This window comes from Lepisosteus platostomus, chromosome 15 (assembly GCF_059453375.1).
Source record: "Lepisosteus platostomus isolate fLepPlt1 chromosome 15, fLepPlt1.hap1, whole genome shotgun sequence".
NCBI classification, from domain to species: domain Eukaryota; kingdom Metazoa; phylum Chordata; class Actinopteri; order Semionotiformes; family Lepisosteidae; genus Lepisosteus; species Lepisosteus platostomus.
Window position 1 is genome coordinate 18,167,385 of NC_142625.1, and position 15,482 is coordinate 18,182,866.

Genomic DNA, 15,482 nt, shown 5'->3' on the forward strand with positions numbered 1-15,482 from the left:
ATACAGCAGCTTTGGTGCGACACTTTACAGTACTTCCTCTTTCTTAGTTTAAGGAAAGTCCCAGATTGTTTAGGACCAAAAAATAAATAAATACTGTACCTTCTCATCCTTTCTTAACGGTTTGAGCGTTTTATATTAAAAGGGCAAATCTGACTTCTGAAAGAAATGATGCATCTCTGACTGTATGAAAACCACAATCCAAGACGTTTTTTTTAACAAGGGATAAAACCATAAAATAGATATTACTGTAACTTGTAAAATCTTACTAATAAAATAGGAGCACTTTGGCAGTTTGCTGTATTTCCTTTTTTTCTGTGCTTACAAAATTATACCACTTTAATTTACCTTTCCTAAGGATGTATGTTTTTATGTTGTATATCTCATCACATGAGCAATTGCTACACAACGTGTTGTAATTCCCTATTTTCTAGAAAAATGTTTATCATAAAATATGAGCAAAATATAGACATGTCAGTTGTGACACAGCAAAGATAGCTTTCGGGTTTGCTACTTGAAATATTTTTAAAATGGCTTTGGAAGTGACTGGATTTGACTAAAAGTAATGAAAGTGGATTTCAGTACATCAGCTTTCTGGGGATTGTAGGGGTTGAGAAAGAGTGGTCTTCACAGTAAATGGTTCAAAACCTATTGACCAGAGGATTAAAAATCCAAATGACACATTGTGTACTTTATAATTGATTCTGTTTGTATTCATATTTTACCTTTTAAGAGCAGAATAACCTGTCCTGTACTACCAGTACCTGTTCTGTCTAGTACTCCAGGCCAAATTAAATTCAACATAGGAATCAGTTTTCAGGAATTCAAAGCTTTAAGTAATGAAAATAGACTACATGCAAATCAAAGCACTAAGGGGCCTCTCTTTTAAAGATCCTAAGATCTGTACAAATTGTTAAAAACATTGTTGGCCTCTGGTTTTCTTCTAAGGTGTGAGACTGTTTGGCTCAGTCCTCTCCTGTCAGAGGAAACAGACCACAGAGATAGAGTCCTGGGGAATGGCTGTGTGTTTGGTCAGTGCATCTTTAAATATGTGGGTGTTGCATAAAAAACAGTAAGTAATCCAAAATCATCAGTTCACTCAAATTTGGAGCTGCAGAGTCTTTTTCAAGGTAACACTACAGAATCTGTAAATCAAGGCTGCTAAAAGACATACACCAAGGCCAGCAATACCATACTTAAATATACCCTATGTTACACTATGAAATATTCACTATGTTACAACTGCAGAGTCATTTAGAAAATAGAAAGTCTGCAGTCAAACTACCCATATACACCCACGAAGGCTCCACCACTGTTTTCCTGAAAGCTAAACTGCACATGATACTGGGACTTTTGTTATTCACTATGAATCATCAGGAAATTAAAGTCAAAATGTCAAACACTTTACAGGTTACAATTACTTCCAAAATAGGGGAAAAAGGCCATGCAAATTAAGAAAACACTGAATTTATTATTTGAGAACATACAAAATCAGAAAACAAACAAATATAAAGTGACAAAAATATTTTCAATTTCTCTATTTACACATTTGTGTCACACATGCTGTGATAGGTCATATCCTCAAGCCATTACTGGCACATTTAATAGCGTATAGACAGCAATTAGCATACACAACTGAATAAGAAACCTCATCCATCATAAGCAAAAGAATTTGCACCGTGTTTCACAGATAATAAAAATCCAAGGACTATAAAATATTACTGAGAAGATTCACAAGGTTTCCACTTAAATGAAAGAAGTGAACAACTTTAGTACTGTAAAACAGACAAAGAATAAATACATCTGAATTACACCAGTCCTCTCAATCCACCTCCTCAATAGTGGGCCCCTGGGAGGCATTCCCTGAGCCTGCCCGTGCTTGGCTACCACAGCCTCCTGCTGGCATGCCTCCTGGCATCCCTCCCTGGTACAGCTTTTTGATGATGGGGTTGCACACTTTCTCCAGCTCTTTCAGCTGGTGCTCGTACTCCTCCTTCTCTGCCAGCTGGTTGTTCTCCAGCCAGGCAATGGTTTGGTTGCATTTCTCGACAACTTTCTTCTTGTCCCCCTCGCTGATCTTGCTTTTCATGTTTTCATCCTCCACACTGCTCTTCATGTTGAAGGCGTAGGACTCCAGGGCATTCTTGGCAGCGATCTTCTCCCTCTGGGCATCGTCGTCTACTTTGTACCTCTCGGCGTCCTGCACCATCCTCTCAATTTCCTCTTTGCTCAGCCGGCCCTTGTCATTGGTGATGGTGATCTTGTTCTCTTTGCCAGTGCTTTTGTCCACTGCAGACACGTTCAGAATGCCATTGGCGTCAACGTCAAAGGTCACCTCGATCTGTGGCACCCCTCGTGGGGCAGGGGGGATACCCGTCAGCTCAAACTTGCCCAGAAGGTTGTTGTCCTTGGTCATGGCTCTTTCCCCTTCGTACACCTGGATCAGGACACCAGGCTGGTTGTCTGAGTAAGTAGTGAAGGTCTGGGTTTGCTTGGTGGGAATGGTAGTGTTGCGCTTGATGAGGGCTGTCATGACTCCTCCTGCAGTCTCGATGCCCAACGACAGTGGAGCCACGTCCAGCAGCAGTAAGTCTTGCACATTCTCAGAGGTGTCGCCCATGAGGATGGCTGCCTGCACAGCCGCACCATAGGCCACAGCCTCATCGGGGTTGATGCTCTTGTTCAGCTCCCTGCCATTGAAGAAGTCCTGCAGCAGTTTCTGGATCCTGGGGATGCGAGTGGAGCCTCCAACAAGGACGATGTCATGGATTTGAGACTTGTCCATCTTGGCATCTCTGAGTGCCTTCTCAACAGGCTCCAGGGTCCCTCTGAAGAGGTCGGAGTTCATCTCCTCAAAACGAGCCCTGGTAATAGAGGTGTAGAAGTCGATGCCTTCATACAGAGAGTCGATTTCGATGCTGGCCTGAGAGCTGGAGGACAGGGTTCTCTTGGCTCTCTCACATGCAGTGCGCAGTCTCCTCAGTGCTCTTTTGTTCTGGCTGATGTCCTTCTTGTATTTCCTCTTGAACTCTTCCACAAAGTGGTTGACCATGCGGTTGTCAAAGTCCTCCCCACCCAGGTGCGTGTCCCCTGCCGTGGCCTTGACCTCAAAGATCCCGTCCTCGATGGTAAGGATGGACACGTCAAAGGTGCCCCCACCCAGGTCAAAGATCAAGACGTTGCGCTCTCCTCTCTTGCCCTTATCCAGCCCGTAAGCGATGGCAGCTGCTGTGGGCTCATTGATGATTCTCAGCACATTCAGTCCAGCAATAACGCCGGCGTCTTTGGTCGCCTGGCGCTGGGAGTCATTGAAGTAGGCAGGAACGGTGATGACGGCATTGGAGACTTTCTGTCCCAGGTACGCCTCGGCAATCTCCTTCATCTTAGTCAGGACCATAGAGGAGATCTCTTCTGGGTAGAAGGTCTTATTCTCTCCTTTGTACTCCACCTGCACCTTGGGCTTGCCTCCATCACTGATCACCTTGAAGGGCCAGTGCTTCATATCCGACTGCACAACAGGGTCTTCGTACTTCCTGCCAATCAGCCGCTTCGCATCAAAGATGGTGTTATTGGGGTTCATGGCCACCTGGTTCTTGGCTGCATCTCCGATGAGCCTCTCCGTGTCAGTGAAGGCCACATAGCTCGGGGTGGTCCTGTTGCCCTGGTCGTTGGCGATGATCTCCACCTTGCCATGCTGGAACACCCCCACACAGGAGTAGGTGGTGCCCAGGTCGATCCCAATAGACACTCCCTTGGGTGCAGACATCTTGTTTTTTTTTGGATTTTCTACAAAACACAAACAGTGGTATGTACTGTTAACCTTAAGCTTTTCATGACAGGCATTCATCAAGCAATTGAATCAGATGTAATATAATTTTATGACATATCAGAAATTGAATGCAGTTCTTCAAGTCCCAGTATGGTAAAACTAACAAAGCATTCCATTTGTCTAAAAAAAGAAATCGTAAAACAAACATTTTTATCAACAAATAAAGTTGAATTATTCAGTAGTTCTGTAAAAGGCCTCCATCAATGCCATTAAATGGATCTTTTATCCAGTTATGTCAATAAAATTGTGTAAAAACAGAAATTCTTATACAAATTTAATTTAATTTTACATGTAAAAAGTGATAGTGGATAGTAGATTTGCAGAGTAAAAAGCTGTGCCTTCAGTAAATATTTAAATTATAGACTAGGTTAACTTTGGTTTTAGAAGGGCAATATATAATATATAGATTACTCCACGTTTCCCTTTTTGGGTGTTTTAAAACATCTCAAAGTTGGGCAGACTGCTTTTTAGAAAATTAAAGTTTTTAATACATGAGGGTAATGTCACAGATGAATACAGATAAGACAAGCTAAACGCCAGTTGGGCTCCATCTGTACTTTGTTTTATATTGACCCTTGTGGACACTAAGAAACGCTTTTTGTCTTTCAGAAATGGGTATTGAAAGCAATAGGACTGAATGAAATGTTCTACTGCTATACGGGTGGATTGGTGTACTGTATTAATTTTAGCGAACGTTTATAATGCCATGCATATGGTGTTAAACAAGTACACATTACTGTGCCTTCATACTTAACATTAGCCGATTGTTTCTCAAATGTTTTCGAGACAGCTGTACGATTAATGATAATCGAAATACCCCATTTTAATGGAGTACAATCATCACATCTACAAGATTAAATCTATACACCGAAGGCAATAACTAAATTTCGATAAATTGAAATCAACGACCGCCAACTGCATTTTTAACAGTAGTACGCGGGGAAGCTTGGTTCACTTCACTGAGCTCATTTTTGTGAGACAGCACTTATTGAATTTCCTAATAATCGCCACAAGCCATAGAATATTAACGACGATAAAAAAATCTAAAAGTGGTATATTTCACATTAGAGATTACTATACATCTGTGACTAAAGACTAAAACCTGACAGCCCATACTTATCTACCGTCACACCGACATGCATTGTAAAACCTAGAAAGTCAAGTTAAACACCACACACCGATACTGCAATAACAATTTAAAAAGCCTCCAAATTGATACGCATACAACTGGCATACTGTACACGTTCATGTAGTTTCCGGATCTAACAGCAAATGTACTTGCCAGTCTGTTTAATATCTTAAATTGCCCCCCTGGGATGAATGAAGTATTCTGAATTGAATTAGTAAAATACTTTCCAGTGCGACCCCGGACGGTAGTACAAGAACCAAGCCCGATGTTCATTTAATTCATTTCAAAACTTACCAGATCAGTGAAAGTCTTCCAGCTGCTGAAGAGAGAAACGTCGCCTTGTCGAGCGTCTTGGCTGTCTTCTCACCGGCTTCCTCTGCGAAGCGCCCTGAATGAATGCCTGCGCCGGGCTCACGGTCTGTCTTATATAGTTACAGCGACCCATTCTAGAATCCTCACCGGCTTCGCTAACCAATGACGACGCTTCGTGGTTTCTCTGGCAACTGCTAGAACCTTCCTGCGCTTTCTGGAGCTCGGGAGTCTTCTCTGCCCATTCATTCCGTAGTGCTTGTCGGGGGCGCGCGCGTTGGCAGGCGGTCCTCCCACAGCCGGAGGTGCACGCTCTAAAGCTGATGGCGGATGTCACGACTGCTTTTCTGGCAAGTTCTAGCAATTTTTACTGTGCGCTGTCTGTTCAGCACAGTCTGTCCCTTCTTTCATACTCTCTGTTGTACAGTACGTTCGGGTTAATTTTTTTTAAATTATTTCACTACACATGATATGACATTAATGATTGAAATGATTGATTGACTAATGATGTGATTCCTCTATGTGAAGAGGATATACAGTATATCTGCTAGTCAGTACTCGGCGTTAAAAGAAACGTAACGTGCAACTATAACTCTTCAATTCAGGAAGGTTTTTGTAGCAGTAGCGCCGAAATTATATAGAACGGAAATGACACAAAAGTAACCTTTTATTTAGTTCATTTAAGCTTTCGCAGTTAACGGTTAGCTACGTTGTTACATAGGCACCCTAAGGTGCGTTGTCGTCCTGGACAGTATCCTATTAGGATGGGGGCAGCAGGAATCGATCGGTATTTTGCCATGTAGTCAGTCTGCCCTTAATCACTACAAGTGTGGAGAGTTGGATTCGTTGAAAAACTTATTCTTGAAGAAAACCGAGTGCAGAAACATAAGTAGCTCGATTGAAGTCATGGGTTAGTGCCACAGATTTAGGAGCACAGCTACAAGCAGCACAGACGATGAAACCTCCCTCCGCTTGTGCTGGTTTGTGCCGTTGAAAAGTAGCGTTTTTAGCTGCTTTCCTTCCCGAGATATGGCGCTTTTTTCAAAGTTGTACAGTGTTACAGTTGTTACAGTACAGTACAGGAAATGCGGTTATTAAATGCAAATTCTCCAAACCACCGAAACAACGAGACAAATGGAGAAATAAATTGCAAGCATTGTTATCCTCGCTTTCAGTACTTCAGTGCCTGGACTTCTCAGACGGTTACTACAGTCACTTGATTACCCGGAAAATGATATACATGTACCGGAAAATATCCGGTATATCTCAGACGCTCGGAAGCTGTTGTGAACGGCTCAACCCGGCACAATCGCAGCACTAACGAATACGGTGGGTTTCATCATTTGTGCTCTGTGTAGGGGGAGGCAAATTAACGGAGATGCTCAAGCTGGACTGAAAACCAACAGACTGAGCAGTCAATCTCCGAGGACCAGGGCTAGGAGCTAGGGCTCTAGAAGTATACTTTCAAGACTTGTTGTATATGGGGACAAATCCAAGCTCCACATTTTGCATCTTGCCGCTTCCACTACAACACATTTACACAAGAATACCCATGAAAGACTGATGTGTTTTTTTTTATATAAATGCAGTTGTCTCTTAATATCCCTGATGGTCATTGTCGTTATTCCATGCTAAATAAGGCTGTTCCTTTGGGAACAGTCATTTTATTGAGGAGAGCTACAGAATGGCATGTTCAGCATAAATCCTATGGTGACTAAGCTATAAATGTATGATCCCACTCAGGCCAGGAACCCAACTGAACAGAGAAATGCCTTTGTGATCACCTTCCCTGAATAACGAAAGTGACCTCTTCCTTTCACAGAACTTCAGACTGAACAGAGTTGCCAGTGATGCTGTGTGACTCAGGCTTTCTCAGATTTTGAACACTTAGTAAGTGTGTGTGGGCTCAGAGAGTTCAGCCCACACTCTGTAGCGGAGGACCGTGATGTCAGAGTTTGCCATGAGTTTGCCATGAAACAATTCTGGGTCTATAAACCCATCTCTGCACAAGAGCGGTAATACAGACAGTGACACTGACTCTGTCTGAGCCTGATCCAAGAGGAATATGAAAAAGAACACTGTTCAGGCTTTCTGACAATTTACAAAGATTTATAATTAAAGCAGCTGCACTTCACCACAGTGCAACGTTTGCCATTATATTCACTTTTTAAAGTGCTGGAAAATGTTCTCATTATTTCCTCATGTAAAACCCTAAATTTACAATTAATCAGTCTCCACTATGTCCGTCTACACTGTACCATCATCAGCACTTTTTAGTCCCACACTAAGCTAAATACATTTTTTGAATTTATTCACCAGTATGAACTGTACTCCATACGACTATCACTTAAATATATTTTTTATGAAGTTTGATCTTTTTAGATGTATGAGATAATCCTTCACATAAAGGTCAGTTTGACTTATAAATTGTGTTTTTTCTTAATACAACCTTTCGGGAGTGTAATAAAACACATGGGGGATTAATGTTTTGTAATCTAAGAGCCTTACGTAAATTCATCTCTTTATTTAGTTCAACCCTGAAAGCTTTATAATGCAGTTAAACTGTGGTGCCAACACTGTGGCTATTTCATTCAAACTACATAAAAAGCAGGAACAGCTTTCCCTGTGACTTATGATTCAAAAACGTTTAATGTCCTCGATCTTAAATTTGAAATAAAAAAAATACATTATTATTTCTATTGTTTTTTTGGGAATCACAAATATACAGCCTTCCTGCCTTTTATACTGTACAACTGCATAAAACTCCAAGCTGCGTAAGGCAAAAGGAGTAACACTGTATTTCTCACAGTGGAACGTGCTCTTGTTAATTGCTGTGGTTTCTAAGTAGTGATTGCCCTGCCTTCCACGTACATACACAATAACAAACTGAATAATTTCTTACGGAAAATAAACGATTTTTAGGATTGTACTCCCAATCCCAGAATCAGATACCCGCCTGCACTATTTTGCAAGGATAATACAGACTTTTTTTATTGTTATGTTTATGTAAGCTACTTTAATAATGACGTGTCTGTATCCTACATCCGATGTGTAACTTTCATCAAATTATATTGTTATTAAGTCATTTAAAATAATTTCTCCTTCGCAATTTTCATCACATTCAACGATCTCCGATGTCAGACATTATTTCCATTCGCTGCGAAGTTTATCAGTTTTAACTGTAGTTCATACTAGGCTCTACATGTTATCCAGCTGTTTCAGGTTGTGCAGGAGGGTTTTTTTTCTGCTACAAGTCCCCGACATGTAAACAATGACACGTAATTTCCGGTTTCTTACTGGAATGAATTCATGGGTTACCCAATCACATCGCACACATTCTCTGTCTCTGTCCAATCACATCCCTGGCGAATGACGTATTGTGACGTCACCTTGTCCCGATTTGCAGTTATTTAGGTTTCGACTGTTTTGGATCAACGTTACTTAAAATTTGTCTGTGTTGTTAAGTTCATAAGGAAAAATATGTTTGAAACGGGAATTCGGTTCCGGGACTGGTAATTCTGGATTTATTCAGAAGATTACAAAACGCTGCATTTAAACTGACGTTTCCTGTAGGTAAGCAAGCAAGGCCTAGGGATTGTACCGTTTTCTCTTTCCGAAAGGCTTGAACTGGCTGGTCTGTTACAGACGTTTTAGTTGCAACTTTCAGGGACATTAGGGGAATGATTAGAAGTCTGTTACAAATGTATTGTTTCGGGGAGTCACGTTTATAGAATCCGGGGGAATCAACGGTGCGTAGTGTCCAACAAGTCAGAGTGATTATTCCACGTACCCACTCGAGTGATTTGTGTTGTGTCAGTTCAGTATTATAGTTACGAGTTTTCGGTTTTCATTTTTAAACCATCTGCAAACCTTTAGCAGGTAGTGTCCTCACTAGACCCCCGACTCCAGCAAAACGTTTCAGTTTTATACTTTGTGTATGTGGTATTTTGTCATTATTTACTATAATTATCCTATACTCTATAATACCCTATAATACTGTAGTTGGGATTTATGTACCCTGCATCTCTGTCCTATTGCAGATAATCTTGTTGGGATATGTAATGTCATAACTGGCTCTAATAAATGCGCAGTCATATGCGTCTGTATCAGCAAATTGCAGGACACGTTAGGCTAATCGGGCTCCGGATTAGTCATCAGTGTCATCAGCAAACTGTGTTGGAGAGTTTGCTGAGGCAAACCGTGAAATAGCTGTGATGTGGGGGAAAAAAGCGGCTGGTCTTATTTCATAATTAACGGAGTCTTTTAGACATTGGTGGAGGTGGAGGGGAATCCCCATTACCCGTAAAGAGCTTTGAGTGGAGCGTCCAGATGCATTAAACTGTCCTGACAAGTCCTGAACTTACTTCTCACTGATGAATTGTCCAGCATGGCAGTGAGCAAGCTCTTCATTCTCTGAACTATAAAGAGAGTTTTGATCTGGTTATTGTGCCTCTCACCTGTGTACAGTGTTTCTCTATTCATCTGTATTCCCCAGAAATTCAGCTTTTCACAGAAAGAACGCTGATTAGCCCGTGCTGACAGCCTGCTTGTGTGTGAACCGCAGGGGCCTTACCCAAGTGCTGGGGTGTTGGACAGTCGGAGGGAAGGGGGTCCCCTATCTTCGTCACGGGGGGGCGCCCTGTCTTCAGCGCGGCCATGGCAAGTCACTTCCGCAGCTACATCTGGGACCCCGTCCTCATCGTGTCTCAGATCGTACTGATGCAGTGCGTCTACTACAGCTTCCTGGGCTTGTGGCTGGCCGGCGTGGACGGCCTGGTGCAGAACCGCCGCTCCCTGGATCAGATCTTCAGCTACGAGGTGTGCTGACAGGCCTGCACTCGGGGCTGCGTGAACCAGTTCCTCAGCTGTCGCGCAGATCGGTGTTCTGCTGGGGAGGGGGGCGGTGGTGGCATAACGGACACTTGGGAGATTAGCGTTCAAAATCGGGGAAACAACTACAGAGCTTTTGAATGGATTAGAATCCAGTAAAAAGAAATGTCGAATCTGATTTGTGTGGCAGGGAAAGAGAGTTGTTCTTGCACACGGGGAGGTTTTCCTCTGTGGGGATCTGATCAAAAGAAAGAGATTTTTAATTAAGACAGTGGCCCCTTGACTGCATAACTAATAACGTGGCAACCATCTCGTAACCTTCCCCAGTTTCTGGATTAAGTAAAAACGTCAGACTTCCCATTAATTTCAGCTTCTAAACCCAGTACTTGGTGGTAGATCTCTATTGGAGTGGGTAAGGCAACTAGCACCTGGAAGACTACCTTCACTCGTTTATTTACTGCCTTGGAAAAACTTGCTCCTTTTTCTGATTTTTCTTTAGCTTAGATTACATGTAAGAGTAATTTGTGCTCATTTTAGACTTTTAAAAAGTGCAGCACGTTTTGCACTAGACTGAACAATCACTGAAAGTCATCCTTCTAGTCAGTAATATAATCTCCAGTTGAATAACAGGGGTTCAGGAATGTAGGAAAGAGATGATCTTGTATAATATTCTAACAGTAAAAGGATAATAATACAATGAATGCCCCTTTAAAAGAACTAACCTACCAATACAAGGTGACTGAAATCTGAGTAGAAGCCACTGAAAACCGTGAGTGATGTACTGCCTGTGCAGGGCTGTCATGATGGTGCAGTTCTGCTGTTTTCACAGGTTCTTGGGTTTTCTACACCTCAAGGACGACTCTCGATGATGGCATTTATCCTGAACTCGCTCACATGGTAAGGGAATCTGCAGCTCATTGTCGCTTTTTCTGTGGTCTCACGGGATAGAAGTGTACTCCGATTTGAATAACGGTCCATTTCCGATTTTCTGGCTGCAGGATTTTATGAGGTGCTGAATATTTTAGAAATGTTATGTCAGTTTTGCTCAGGCCTTGACATGTGTTCTGTTCTGTGTGATCTGGCAGTGCGCTGGGCCTGTGGTTCTTCATCCGCCGCGGGAAGCAGTGTCTGGACTTCACCGTCACGGTCCACTTCTTCCACCTGATTGGCTGCTGGATCTACAACTCCCACCTCCCTGCTGCCCTCTCCTGGTGGCTGGTGAACATAGCATGTATGGCTTTGATGGCAGTGATTGGGGAGTACCTGTGTATGCGGACTGAGCTGCGAGCCATCCCAGTCAACAGTGGGCCCAAGTCCAGCCTCTGAGGCAGCGGGGATGTCTGCAGGGGCTGCTTTGTACCCTTCAGAGACTATGAACTCAAAGCCTGGAGGTGTCCTACAGCCACCATGTAACTGGCATACAATTTGTAAGTGTGGTGGGACCTATCAATTGGCCATTTGGCACAGATACGATGAACATTACAAGCAGAGCTGCACAAAGCAATTGTTAGATAATTTGGTGTTCTGAAACCCTGACTGAGGAGAATAACATTAAACGGCTGCTTCAGCGTTTGTCTTGTGAATCAGAACCTGAAGGGAAGAAATGAAAGAAACAGACTCACTTGACAAGGGGAGGGAGTTCTGCAGTCTTTTCCAGATTTTGTCCTCATTAAATTCGAAACGATGGTCAGTTCAAAGTTTTCCTTTTTGATTGCGTTAATGGAACATGCTACCAATACCCATCTGAAATCAACCTACGGAGTCTTTTGAATTGATATATAGAACTTTCTGGTCAACCAAATTTAATAATTGTTTCATGCAGCTCTAACAAATCTAATAAGCAAAAAGGTTTATGGCCAATGTGAAAACTCTGTATTTTGAGCTTTTCAGCACTTTTTTCCCCCCCCACAATGAGCTATTACAATGTGGGACATCTGGTTCTCCCACCTCATCTACTTTTAATACTCTGTTTTGTTCAGTGTTGGATTTGTTTTGGGAGGACAATGGCGATTTAAAAGCAAAAGGACAATATTTCATTTTTATCAAATGGCCATTTTCTAGGCTTTTATAGTTGACTACAAGGTCTTGTGGACATGGGACCACCTGAAATGGAAGTAAATTAAGCAGTTTTAACACACCACCCTCCTGCCCCGGCGTAAGTGTGAGACTCACCCTGGTGGGGAGATGGAAGTGCCTTTCCAGTCTTGGGTCTTGCAGTCATCCAGTACGTCTTTTCTGTGAATGCTGTGGATATTGGGTGCTTTCCTTTGCTAACATTTTCAAAGAGCAGTGTTGTTGATTTTATTAAAATCTTGTGGGAGAGAAATCAAGCTACCCTGTATGCCAGTTTAAAAGTCTTACTGTTTAAACTACAGTAAGCGGTTTAGCTTAATAGTGCTTATATTTGACAAGCCAATTGTAACAGTATTCTGAGGGCTCATTTAAAACCTGAGCTGTGTGCCCTGAATATGAGCTGATTTCCTCTCTCCTCACTGAAGGGTCCTTGTGGGCCCTTCTTATCCAGTTACAGCTGTGTTTTAAAAGCTGAGTGACTGGTATTGAGCAGGTTAGCATTAAGATAAGCATAAAATGAAAAAAGTCAGCTAAGCACTTTGAATTAACAGTGCTAGTGTTAAATGGCAGTCATCAGTATTTTAGCTTGAAGCTGTTGGTTTCTAAGCAGGAAAGGGAGGGATTTTCCATACAATGTGTGCAGGAGTCAGTCAATGAGAATAGGGTCTCTTCCTGGCTAACGTGATGCCTAGGAGGGGGAGGTACCTGGAAGTTTGTAATGAGGTTAGGGAGAGATATGCCTCTTCCTCAGTCGCTGCTAATGTCTCCTGGAGACTCTGGGGGTGCTTGTGATAAGATGGATGGCTCTATCAGGTGGATATATTGGAGGTGTATTGAGGTCCTTGTTCTTCCTGTGCATTACAGGGACTGTAGACAAAAAAAAAATGAGTCACACAACTGGAGAGAAAATGCAATACCTCTGTCAATTCCATAGTTCTATGTAAAGAGTTTCTATTTGCTTAAACTCCTTAAATGAATCACAACCTTTCTTTCTTAGTAATTGTATACCTTATGCATTGGGATGTTTTTGGTTTGTGCACAATCAACAAGCATCTCTAATTTTGATTGAGAATCCAGAACCCCAGAAGTAAACTCTCCTGGATGTACATAAAAACATTTATTGACAACTACAGTACATATGAGCCTGAAGAGAAACTTGATGCTGTATACCAAGTTTCTTGGTTAACCCCTATGTTGAACCTAACACTTTGGACTGCTTTGCTGTTTTATACGCACCTGTCGTGAGCCCTGCAAATGCTTTCATCTTGCAGCATTTTGTTCCCAAATTTGATGGAAACTGCAGCCTGGGCTGCAACTGGTGCTGAGATTCTTAAAAGCTTTTTGACAGTGGCACATTTTCGTTACTGTGTGAGAGTGCCCTGGAGGTTATTGTGAAAACCAAATAAAGGTCATCTGTAATGCAAGTAACATTGAAAGGATGTTTGATTCTAGAAGTCCTTGCTAAAATGAAGTCACACGATGGTCACAGGTGGTTTTGGTTGTGTGGGGGGGAAACATACAGGTAGCTGTGCCCCACGCTTTGACACCCATCTTTTAGGATCCATCAACATGTTGGGTTTTTGCTTTTTGTGTGACTATAAAAATGATTTGGGATAAAAAATAGCCATTGAATAATCCCCAGCTCTCCAGCTCAAGCTGTGTGGTTTGAGCTGGCTTCGGGCAGGCCTGTAGGGGAAGTATTTTTCCACTGGTAAAATCTCTCTGTCCCCCTTCCACATCACGATTGTATTCACAGATGAGTCACTAAGGTGTTTAGCATCTTAGAATGAGCAGCTGTGTTAGCCAACAAAGGTTTAGTATCTGAAAATATTCTAAAATCCCAGTGCCCAGACTTGGGAGTCTCATATAGTAATCAACTTGTGCTTTTATAAGGCAGTTTTGAGGCTCCATACTAACTCACTTGAGGTGGGAGATGATACCTACTGTGTTACAAAGAGCTGGACTACTGTATATCCTATTTCAGGCTTTCTCAGCAACATGCTCAGGCAGGTGTGATCTTGTTAATTGTCTCTGTGAGGCTGCCTGGTATTGTTACAGTTTAGCTCTGTTGCCATGGTTCCAGAAGTGCCATAAGATCTCTTTTCCTGGATCTCCAAAATCCCGCTGAGTCTGGCTGTGCTAAAATCTGTCTTTGGCAACCACTGTGCATTGGACTCCCAGTGACCGCGTTCTGAAAAGGATGACTTTTAATTTTACAAGTCTTTTTCCTTCATGACTCACAGGACTTTAGTTTATTTCCTGCTCTTGAGTCCGATATAGCTATAGAATACGAAGGCTTGGCCTTGGAGACTTGGTGGTTTTCATTCCAGTTAAGCTTTTTGTTCCTTAACTGGGCCTTTTGTTGCCTTAAAGACCCAAGAATAAGCATGTCTTTTGCCATTGGTTAAACTGGTCTACAAAACTTGGATGCTTGGGCATCCCCCACTGCTATGCCTGGATGCACCTCAAATTTCCCATCATGACAGAAAATGTCAAAGTTAGCTGTTCTGGTGTGTTTGATGTATTCTGACCTCATCAACTGTAAAGGCCAATCCATTCATTTTCAGCAACTGCTTTATAGCTGGAGGGTTGGGGCATGCCAGCAGGCACAGGGTTCAAGACAGAGCTTCACCCTAGCCAAGGTGCCATTTACTGGAGCACTAACACTATTTTCTAGCAGCAGTGCAGGTACAACACTCCCTGAGCTTGGATATCTGGCTACAGGGTGCTCTGTTTGCTTAAATGTGGTATGTGTGTAACATACACAGCTGGTGAAGTAGAAACTGTCATCCTGAGCCAAAACGGAGACAGAACATCCTTCAGGACACTGTTTCATACTATAATTCACATTTTGTAATTAGGTTGTGGTCGTCTAACCTGCCCTTTGACGCCCGCTGGTTTAACAAATGCCTTTGGTTTTTCATTTTGTCTTATTGTGCTTCTACCAGATTTTTATATACAATACATCCATTTATGTAAGCATAGAAAAGCTGGTTGCCATATTACTAATGACCACTAGATGGCGGTGTCTTATAACTATCGGTGCTTTACCCACAGAACTTTAAAATGTTGACGAATTCCTCATGAAAGCTTTCTTTCGGCAATCAAGTGCTGTTTATTTGCCTGTTTAACCATAAATGTTCAAAGTAATGAAACAGCATTACTTCAACAAAAATATGATAAACTTTCTTACTCTCTACTCTGGTCAGCTTTGGCACCTGGATTCCAGGCCATTAGCTTTACTGCTGCTGATCCTTAATTATCATAGTGTTGTGTAGCATCAGGCATCATGATGGCACAGTGAGTAGCATGGGG

At 42.2% G+C, this 15,482-nt stretch overlaps 2 protein-coding genes across 7 annotated transcripts; one reads left to right on the plus strand and one right to left on the minus strand.

The window, feature by feature from the left end:
- Window positions 1-1,448: 1,448 nt before the first annotated feature.
- On the minus strand, window positions 1,449-5,389 carry LOC148648118 (heat shock 70 kDa protein-like). The gene is made up of 2 exons (XM_088608172.1): window positions 5,250-5,389; window positions 1,449-3,783 (listed from the first exon to the last, which is right to left on the minus strand). Exon 2 carries the CDS (start codon window positions 3,761-3,763, stop codon window positions 1,820-1,822), a length of 1,944 nt encoding a protein of 647 aa, XP_088464298.1. The 5' UTR covers window positions 3,764-3,783; window positions 5,250-5,389; the 3' UTR covers window positions 1,449-1,819.
- Window positions 5,390-5,474: 85 nt separating this feature from the next.
- Window positions 5,475-13,591, plus strand: sys1 (SYS1 golgi trafficking protein). Of its 6 annotated transcripts, none has more exons than XM_088608186.1 (4): window positions 5,475-5,614; window positions 9,829-10,082; window positions 10,924-10,991; window positions 11,180-13,591. In XM_088608186.1, exons 2-4 carry the CDS (start codon window positions 9,921-9,923, stop codon window positions 11,418-11,420), a joined length of 471 nt encoding a protein of 156 aa, XP_088464312.1. In that variant the 5' UTR covers window positions 5,475-5,614; window positions 9,829-9,920; the 3' UTR covers window positions 11,421-13,591. The 6 variants fall into 6 exon arrangements, with proteins under 6 accessions (XP_088464312.1, XP_088464310.1, XP_088464309.1 ...); XM_088608184.1 differs by lacking the exon at window positions 5,475-5,614 and adding an exon at window positions 8,611-8,837 and having other exon boundaries at window positions 9,732-10,082; XM_088608183.1 differs by lacking the exon at window positions 5,475-5,614 and adding an exon at window positions 8,611-8,837 and having other exon boundaries at window positions 9,760-10,082.
- The last annotated feature ends 1,891 nt before the right edge of the window (window positions 13,592-15,482 follow it).